We start from the raw sequence: 10,502 nt of genomic DNA on the forward strand, positions 1-10,502 counted from the left end.
TTTTTATATTTAAAATAAGATGTTTATCCTGTATTTGATTGTGTTTATCTGCAGTTAGTTACACGAATTCAGTTATGGGATGAAATCGAATAGGGATGAACGGGTTTAAGAGTTTTAAGAGTTTAAGAGTTTTTAAGAGTTTTAGCCAAATGCATTATAATATAGTATAGATTAAGAGTTTTTAAGAGTTTTAGCCAAATGCATTATAATATAGTATAGATATACAATTATGTGTATTAATATAGTAAATATGTAAATGAAAAGTGAAAAAACAAGGGATAAAAGTAAATTAAATAATTAATTATAAATGTGTAAAGTGTAAAAAAATAATCAGTTAGAACTTTACGTAAAGTCACCTTTTTTGGGTAAACTCATTTTTTTAAATTAGAAGGGTACCCGCACAATGTAGCGAGATATATCTTGATTTTAACGTTTCGTTTTATATTTTGATTCTATCGATGTAATAATGTGATTTTATGTGGTTTTGAGAAAACGAAAATATTTTTGTTTTTGAATGAAATATAAATTTAAAGATATTTTGAAATTTTGAAAAAATAGGCGATATTAGTATCAAATTAACTAATTAAAAGTTCTCGTTTTTATGTAAATTTTTTTTAATTCAATTTCTTATTATAATTTAATTGAAGTTTAAAAACGAACTAACTTATTTTTGGTTTAATAAAATAATTTTTTTAAGATAATAATTAAGTAATATGTTAGAACTCAATGATTATTTTAATTATATTTTAGATTTTTTATATTTAAAATAATGTTTATCATATATTTGATTATGTTTATCTGCAGTTAGTTACACGAATCCAACATGAAGCTTTAATAAGATGTACCCATGCACATCCTACTTGTAATCTTGAATTTTAAGTAATATGTATTAATAAATAGTACTTTATGCATAAAAAATTGTTTTTAAGAGTTTTATCTAAATGCTTTATAATATAGTATAAATATTTTTCTTCTTCTTTTTCTCTTAAAATATATTATACGCAGAAAATTCTTTTTTTACATAAAGTTTTTTTTTCGTAAATTTTGGTTATTTGGGAGAAAAGGGTTTCTAAGAAAGCTAAAAAGCGAAATCACTTTTAATGGATTGCTATATCTGTAAATTTCCCCTGTTACGGATGTAAAAAATTTGAATAACTTATTTTGACTCAAATTTAGTTGGAGTCAAATGGTTCGGTTAATGGAATAAAAATATTTTTTTAATTTGATTTTTAGATAATATTTTTATTAATTCAGTTAAGCCGAATAAGAATAAGACGTTAAATTATTATTTTATATTTTTATAAAAAATAAGTTGAATAACACATTGTATTGTTATTGTTTTACATATTTTATTGTTAGACAGTGTTTTTTGTATCATGTTTTTTATCTGATAAGGTTCTTTGCTTGATAATGTGTTTGTTTGCTTAGATTTAGAATCCCACGAAGATATTATGTTTTGTTAGATAATATTGTTAAGAACTGTTTGATTAAAATAAAATAAAAATTTGAAAAGTTGTCCCACATCGATGGAGCAATGAAAAGTGAAACAAATTTCATGCCTATAAAAAAAGGGGGGGGGGTCCAAATCTTAAGTTTTAAATTAAAGAAAATTACGAGACCAACCAAAATACTGAAAAAGTCCCTCTAAATGGTGGAATTCGGCTAAATACATGCAACGACCCTAAAATTTCCAAAAAAATACGACTGGCGTATATCTTGACATTTTATAATTAAATATGAAGCTTATACCTATAACAGGGGAAGTATGGGAGAAGGTTAGAAATAACAAATAGAATTAAAGTTAACAACCTACTAGTTTAATTCGGAATTGAACTCCATTTTTTTTATTAACCTGGATATCCAACCCGCTATGCGAGCCGACTAATCCCAACACGACCACCTACTTTGCAGATAGCCGGAGTCACCGCATTTGAACCTCTGTGGCCACAAGTGGCTTTTTATTCCTTCTTAGATTTGAACCTGGGACATTCTGGTACTTTTGACCTTTGGAACCAAGTTCAAACCAATCAGGCACCACCCTTGTGGTTGGGATTGAACTCGATTATGACCGGGTGTTATTAAATCCTCAAAGGTTTGCCTTTATCACTCGAGATGACCCAAACGTCACATCTGAAACATCTTTAGATCCGCCACTAATGGGACTTGATATACATGTCATTAAAAAAAGTGTTAAGCTTGCGCCTCGTGAGTTCACACCGTTATATTTAAAACGATAAGCCAATCATATATAGAAAGATGTAGAAAAATAAAGTTACCCAGAAATGGTAATAGTTGAATATAGGGATATAATCTCCCAAAATAGTCAACCCTGACAGTTTACACACGTAACATCTTTCGATCACGGGAGAAATCAATTTCCATTACATGTGACGGGAACACAAAAGTATTGTCATTTATCAATATTTATCAGGATTACACCTCAGATTCTATGATTTTAGGGCATACCTAGTATGACATCACCTCAAATCCTCAAATATCTTTAGCGTCTACTCCTAAGAGTTCTACCTCAAGGTTAATGAAGCATAGTGCACGCCTATAAAGCTTTTTCTCATTCATGTAAAATATAATGGGCATAATTGAAAAGGTGAAAACGTTGTAAAAATAGTTTTTAAAAAAATTAAATTCTGACTCGTCACGAAACATTTAAAATAAGTTCAATCTTGCATCATGCATTTGTAACACATGCATAAATAGTTGTACCTATAATCAATTGAGCACCCATATACATTTTGGTATATCAATGTATATACATTCAACTACACACCCTCACCTTTACACTGGGCCCATTATGTTATAGCCAACAATTTGTTCAACTCAACTGTGTTTGGTTGGGTTAGCCAAGAACCAGGGACCATGGCTCCAACCGTCAGTAAAGGTGCACACGAGCCCCTGTTAGCTCCGACCAATATTACCAAGAAAATACTCGCTTGTGTCGTTTTACTCAACTTGAGCATCATTATTACCGACTATAGTAATCGCCTCTTCAATCGCTTGAGTGAAGGTGGCAATCTTGTATGTGAAAAATCCAACTAGCATCGGAATCAGCTGTAGGTTCATCAATCCATATTCAGGAGCCACGATCCTGCAGAAACGAGAAATTTGTGCAACAACCAAGAATTAAGGCATCATTAATCAGTACACCAATGTCCCACAAAATTGCAACATGTACAGGGGTGTTTACTTGCAGCTTAATGAGCTTAATGATCTGGACGGCTAAATCACTTAGCCATACAAGAGTTTTTCTTACCAAATTTTTTATTAAGTCCTATATGGATAAATTTTTCTGTCCGGATAAACTTGTCTGTCTGGATAAATGGGTGGTGTTGTTTACTTTTTCATCTGAACCAACAGTCTGAATAACATAAATGACCGATTTACCCCCCAATATTAATTATTTGAACATCAAACAAAAAATCATAATGAGTCGGAAGATGATGTGTCTCATATGAGAAGGAGGTGGTGCTTTAAATAAAGGGTAGGGGTGTCATTTTTGTGGCTGAATGGGGACAACACACCATTTTTATCTGTGCGATTAAGCCATGTTCTGTGTGAATAAGCCGTAAGTAAACAACTCAAATATTGAGTTGTGCGAATAAGCCAGATAAACCAATAAGCCTAATTAAGCCGCAAGTAAACAGCCCCTTAATTGTCAAGTCATTAAGCCAAAATGGATATATGGAATAAGCCAGAACCCCTCACTTGTCCTTGTTAAGCCACCTCAAACAAATTAATGCTAGAAATGCATCAAAAATGATCCATCCCTCTCTCTTTGCCTGCATCAAACCCATCGGTCTCTCGTCCCTCAATCAGACTTGGGGGCCGTTTACTAAACACTTACTTTGGTAAGCGCTTACCGATTCAATTACCTTACCGGGTGACATAACAAGAACTGAAAAATCTCATTCGCTAAGAGGAAAGACAAGGATCAAGACTCTTACCCGTTAAGTGAGGATGATGACTCTTACCCGGGAAGCGCTTACCGGGTTATAAACGCTTACCATCAATCCATTTTGATGGCCAAGAATGTTACTGCGTAAGGTCAATTTGAGCGGTGACTCTTGCTGGTAAGCGCTTACCCGATAAGCACATGGTAAACGGCCCTTTAGGTAAACAGCCCCGTAGTTTAAATTAAAACATGTCTCATAAAAATCTCAATGTTGGACCCAACACATTGCTTAACAGAAATGTTTGATGATAAATCAAATGTCTAAATACCCTTAAATAATGACCAAATAGAACAAGTAGCATCGATAATTTGTAACGATCAACAATGAGTTTAACTCAGCATTAGCATCCTGAATCCAGCTTTGGTTGATTATATTATCATTTCATTGTCTATATCCCTTTCCCACAGCTGAAATTAACGAACCTAGAGGAAGGTACAACTTCTAATGCACGAAAGTACATGAGTGTGGCAATTTTTGCTCATGAAAAAGGATTTACTTTCAAATGAAAAATAATTTTATTTGAAGCTAGAAAGACTTACCCGTTCCACCGGTTGAAGATCATGACTAAGGCAACAGGGACCAATAACCGCGGCTGCCCAATTGCTGCCCTGCAAGTAGATCTCTGGTTAAGCATAAGTATTTATTATGAGCATACTACATTTTCTAATAAGCTGAATCACATAAAGAAAGCAAGTGCAAATTCCTAGATTCACTCCATCAAATGTCTAAAACATCCTTCAATCATGACCAAATAGAGATCTAGTGAATGAATAGAAATAAAACTAAACCAAACCAAACCGACCCAGTAAATCCCATTTGAAAGTAGGGTGTGGACGAGTGAGATGTACGCATACCTGACCTCTACCCCAAAGAATAGGGCTGAAGAAAAAGAACAACATCAATAAATTGTAACAATAATGGACAAATATGTAATTAAAGATAATATGAGCAGTCTTAATCACCTTTACAACCTGCGGTGTCACAACCTACTGCGTTATACATGACAAAACGATTGCCCTCTCAATCTCAAGAGGGCCCACTTTACAAATTAGGATGAATTTAAAGAATCTCCTTTGACAGTTCTACACTTGATTAAATCCAAAAGAGCATAATAACCCACTTTCTATCCAATGTTTACAAAAGGAAGGGTAAGTTAAGGACATCAAATTTGTCTTAACATTAAAAATTGGAAATGCAACTCTCTGTGGGACAAATAATCTTCCTTCCTTTTATGTGGCATGCTATTTACTAGCCTTGGTTCTTATTTCCTTTTCGCTCACACTTCTCTGAAATGTCCACTCTACCCTTCAAGATAAAGGTCAGGTCTGCATACATCCCACCCCCACCCTATTTTCGAGTGGGATATACTGGGTTTGTTTGGATTTTTGATGGGACAAAGAAACTTGTAAAGTCGAAATAAGTGGGTGAGAGGGGGAAATAACAAATAATACTCTTCCTTGTGTACTTGTAATAAAGGAGCAACAAGAAATCATTTATGCTTTGTGATTATAAAAAGTGTTTGCTTTTATTTACTATGAAGAAGGTGTCAATGATCAAACTTACCTCAATTGCATCCAATAATGTATCTGACTCGATTAGTAAGTGAACAGTATGCACAGAAATTGATGAGATATTAACAAACTTGAGACAATTGGCAACTCGATAAACAAGACAAAAGGAGAAAGAGACAAACTTACTTGATAACCCCTCGAGCTCCATCTGCCATTCCATCGATACTGTTCCCAAGCATGCGCATATATACCAGAGAACCAACCAATCCAGCCCCATAACTGAATACATATGATGAGCATCGAAATCAAACATCATCTCTTTAAATCATCAGGTTTGATATATGTACAAATATAAAGCCTAGATAGCGCCACCATATAAGTTAGTATCAGGAAAATTACATTTGTGCGCTTTCAAAAATACTAAGGTGGCCTCAGGTTCACATGATGTTTTCTTAAGAAATGGAATATGTTAAAGGAATTGGGATGGAATTTTATCAAGTTTCACCATGCATTTGGTTGGCAGGAATTGGAATGATACATGTCAAAGAATTGGAATCGGTCTGTTTGGTTTGCAGAATGTAGCTTCACCATTGAAAAGAAATAATGTTAAATGACCAAAATACCCTTTTATTCGGGTGTAGTACATATGCACACATATGAATGTGTGGTATAAGATAATGAAAAGATAAAAGTAAACAAGAAATGATCATCGAAGTATCTAAAACCATATCAAAATAATCCGAGTATTTATCACAAAACAGAAGGAACACCACACAGAAAAAACAGTCACCGCAAGCAAAAATTTTATAAATATACCTCTCTCCCATGAAAACTGCAGCAATTTTCATGTTGAGATGCTGATGAAATCCTAACATTTCCTTTATAGAAAGATTCCATATTAAAGTCGCCTATTTGCCCATGATCGTCAATACAAATCAGTGTTCTAAAATGCATTAAGCAAAGATAGGTGATCGAGTTACCTTCTGGTACTTGATCGCCTAACCAAGGATTAAGCGGACCCTTAAGCAGAAGAATGAACCGTTCATTTGAATATATAAAACATAATTACCTCTAGATTATTGAGCACGAGTATTAGAATTGTGAAACTATTTTATTTCATATTACCTTTTTCTAAATGACTACTTTCATTGATACAACTACACATAAGGGATTTGGAAGATCCCTTCCAACTTCCAAGTTGAGAAATAAGATGTCTAAAACTCAAAGTCAATTGAAGCGTTTTTTCTTTTCTTTTTGGGACGTAAAAATGGATGCATTGAAACCATAACTAAAATGACAAAAAAAAAGCCACTACATATCTCAACTTCATACATTCCACATCGAAAGCTTAAGCTATATCATTTTTCTAAATAAATGGGTACGTAATGGACCCAATATCCAATGTGAATAAGGCACGCTGATTCAAGTTTCGATGCTTCATGGTATAAAGCAATTTCTTTAGATGTCACCATAGACGACTTTTAAGAATCTAAGTTAAAATTGAGCACCTTAAAGTATCTACATCGAAATTCTGGCACAGAAGGAACAAAACATAGAAGGAATAACAAGAAAATACCAAATTCAAATGTGTAAGCAATAAAACATCCCTCAATTAAAAACAAGTAGTTAAAATTCACAATAGAAAAGGTGGGCATATGTATACAACAAGGGAAAAAAAGAATCTCCAAACTAAAAGACATTCCCACATGTTTGGATCAAGAAACACAGTTTTTCTTATACTAGAACCTGCAAATTAGCGAAGTTACCTTACTGTAATCTCTGGAGTATATGTAAAATAAGCTGACACCAACCCAACACCACCTATTCCAATTGTCAGAATCTGCAACTTGTTCTTCAACTGCAAATCCGGTTCGGATGGAGAATAGCGTCATTTTAAGTTTATAAACTCGTTGGTTGCTTTAACGAACTTGCATATATTGAAAATTATATAACCTTAAAATACTGTTCCCTTGACTTAGCAGCCAGCACTTTTGGGTCCCCTTTAGGACGTCTCAATTCCCTGAACATTACGTCCTATACACAAGAGGATTACAATCACAAATTTGAGGACATATTTATATAAATACTATTAGATAACCAAAAAGTGACTGAAGATGTTGAAGGTTCTAAAACTAGAAGTCCATGATCTGGAAGAGCCCCAAATGATTTGAACGACTTCCATCAAGCACATTTAAGTAACTTTTCAAGGACGAAGAACGAAAAGGTAAATGAGGAGGAAAAGAAGGCATACACTGCCTCCAGTTGCAGCTTTAGTAGCTCTATCCCACTTGTCTTGTTCACGTCGTGTGGGTGCTGGTCTCCACTTTTTGGGTAAGGTTTCGGTAGCCTAACATCATTTTACTCCCAGATGAAGTATCAAAATAAAACAATTCTAGGATACAATCAATGATAATTAGAAAAATAAGGAAAAAATGGCACTAATATCAATATGTGCATATTATCTTACTTGAACAGCCTCAACTTGCTTCTCTATGATTGGATTTGAAGTCGTTGTTAGCTCCTTGCTCAAGTCAACTTCCATACTATAAATCAAGATTATAATCATGTAAATAGATAAATGAAATGGTGAAATTAAAATGTGATTGAAATCAATAATTAGATGGGAGATTCATGCCTGTCAAGGCTCATGACTCGGTTTAAGCTCAGAAATCCAGATGGCTCTTCCTATTTATAAGCAAACACATTGCAACAGCAAAATACAGCATAATGAGATATACATACAAAACACCAAATTTCAAAGTTCCATTCAAGAACAAAAACACATACATATAAAGCAACCAAAACTCAAAAGCATTAATGTGTAACTCCCTTTTCTCATAAGGTCCACATTTGATTTTTGGCTGTCATATGACTAATGTTTTAAGTTTGAAATTGATGAAAACTAACATGGTTGTAGAGAAGGTACAATGAACTACATTTAACTCTCCATAAAAGATAATTACAGTTAGAAGTTTGGGGGCTACAAAAGTTTTTGCATTTATGCAAATTTTGAATTTAAGAAGAATAACATATGATCTGGAGGGGATGATATGTACGGGATGGGAACACTAATTGGCTTAGCTATTAGGCCCACACCATGGTGAATTCAAAGAGATTAATTGGTTTTTATTCTTTACTAAAGAGAAGTGGTTCATCAACAAGCATACTCATAACTAACATTGGTTTAACAATCATAAGATCAATTCTTAATGTACGATAAACCCATATATCCATTTGGTTCCTTTACATAACATATCATTTGTATTTGCTACTTTGATTTTACATTAATGTCAAAAAATGGAAGCAAACAACTTTTGAACCTGTATGATTTTGTACGTGAATATATATACACACACACACATATATATATATATATATATATGAATCATGTATGATTTTGTACGTGAATCATATATGATTTTGTACATTAACGACCTTTTTCTTGTTTTCTTAAATAGTTAGCGTTCTCGTTTGAACCTGTCCCTACATATATATGTATTATGTATATATATAATGATGTTACTGCAAAGTGGATAAAGGGATACTGCAGGTTCATGGCTTTTTCGTGAAATCTATCCATCATGCATTTACATCCTCAAGAGTTTCATCAATCAACTCATATCCATCTGATTCTCATCCAAATGGATGAATTACAGGCAAGATTTAAGTACCTTTATGCCTCAATAAATTCTATATAAGAAAAGGTCGTTTCTTGTGTACTAAAGCATAGACCATCATCAAGTAAAAAATGATGTAATTTGCATGATTATGAGAATTCACCTTTTGTTAAGGAATGCAAAGAGAAATCAAGTGTATCAGCCTGAACAGCAATAATATAAAATACATAAACAAGTCGAAATTAGGTTTACTGCAATGAAATTTTGATACCTTAACAGTAGATAAACGAGGGTCAGAGGAAGAATCATCAGAATCCCCAATCAAGCGTTTCATGTGAGGCATGAAATCTCTATTCCAAATTAAGTCACTGGAAGTGATAGGGTCTTCTTTTTCACCACCCCAGTACTTTCGGAGCTTGGTGGTGGTGGGTGGTCCGCCATAATCTCCGGGAGCAACGCCTGTGGACCATTTTTGGGGCTTTTTGCTGGGCAAGATGATCTTGGTGGGTAGAGTTGTGGATTGAAGGGAGTTGGAGTCCTGATTGATGGGTGTGGATGTGCACGTTACAGAGAGGTAGTGGCAGTTGATGGCAACCATTGTTGTTACTGCTTGGATGGGTTGTATTGGCCTTCTGGTCTTTGAAATATGAATGGAGGATCCAAAATATCTACTTCTTGTGAAAATGGGAAAAGAAATTGATGGACTTTTGTGGCGGATGAACAGAATCCACACGCACCAAATGGTGATTTTATCCGCGATATATGTATCTCTGGGTTAAATGTATCAAATAACACCCTATTTTCATAAATTTTTATTTTTTTATTATAATAACGTATTTTTAAATTATTTTTTATTATAACATTGTTTTTTAAAAAATTTACCTATAATAGCAATGGATAACATGTTACATTTTAAATCGGTTAACCCTTTAATTTTTTTTGTTTGTATGGTTTTAATAAGGTGATATGGATGACACATCATTTTGATGACTTAACTAAAATAAAAATAAAAATTCATTTCAAGTTATTATTAGTGATTTTCATTTTATATTGTTATAATCTAAAAAACATTTTATTTTACTTTTTTATTAAGTTGCATGCAAATTAAATATTTTATAGTAAATATTTCTTAAATAAATATTAAACATTATTGAGATATATTTTGTTTGTAAAAAAAGTAGCACTTCTTATTTTATGTTGTTCAAATAAATACATATCTTTTAAATTTATCTTTAAAATGTTAATGAAATAAATTGTGATATACAATTTTTTAATATTGTTATATTAATAAATAATTCGAAAAATCTAATTAATTTAATATATTTATACGTCAAGTAAATGTTTTTGAACAAATATAATATATTCTTTAAAATATATTATTTTTTGGTAAAAAATGAACAATTTTT

At 32.9% G+C, this 10,502-nt stretch overlaps 1 protein-coding gene across 1 annotated transcript; it reads right to left on the reverse strand.

The window, feature by feature from the left end:
• Positions 1-2,670: 2,670 nt before the first annotated feature.
• Positions 2,671-9,769, reverse strand: LOC112501651 (protein CONSERVED ONLY IN THE GREEN LINEAGE 160, chloroplastic). The gene is made up of 9 exons (XM_025105343.1): positions 9,368-9,769; positions 8,115-8,164; positions 7,947-8,022; positions 7,731-7,826; positions 7,433-7,513; positions 7,246-7,337; positions 5,666-5,758; positions 4,508-4,576; positions 2,671-3,103 (listed from the first exon to the last, which is right to left on the reverse strand). The coding sequence occupies exons 1-9, from the start codon at positions 9,692-9,694 to the stop codon at positions 2,959-2,961; spliced, it is 1,029 nt and encodes a 342-aa protein (XP_024961111.1). The 5' UTR covers positions 9,695-9,769; the 3' UTR covers positions 2,671-2,958.
• Between the last annotated feature and the right edge of the window lie 733 nt (positions 9,770-10,502).

This window comes from Cynara cardunculus, unplaced genomic scaffold (genome assembly GCF_001531365.2).
Source record: "Cynara cardunculus var. scolymus isolate 2C unplaced genomic scaffold, CcrdV1 Un_Scaffold_363, whole genome shotgun sequence".
Classification (NCBI taxonomy): Eukaryota; Viridiplantae; Streptophyta; class Magnoliopsida; order Asterales; family Asteraceae; genus Cynara; species Cynara cardunculus.

Coding starts and splice junctions, on each gene's coding strand:
- LOC112501651 (XM_025105343.1), bottom strand. CDS start 9,694: ATGGTTGCCATCAACTGCCACTACCTCTCTGTAACGTGCACATCCACA. Junction 8,165..9,367: donor CTCGTTTATCTACTGTTAAG/GTATCAAAATTT, acceptor GCTTATAAATAG/GAAGAGCCATCTGGATTTCT. Junction 7,827..7,946: donor AGCAAGTTGAGGCTGTTCAA/GTAAGATAATAT, acceptor AAATGATGTTAG/GCTACCGAAACCTTACCCAA.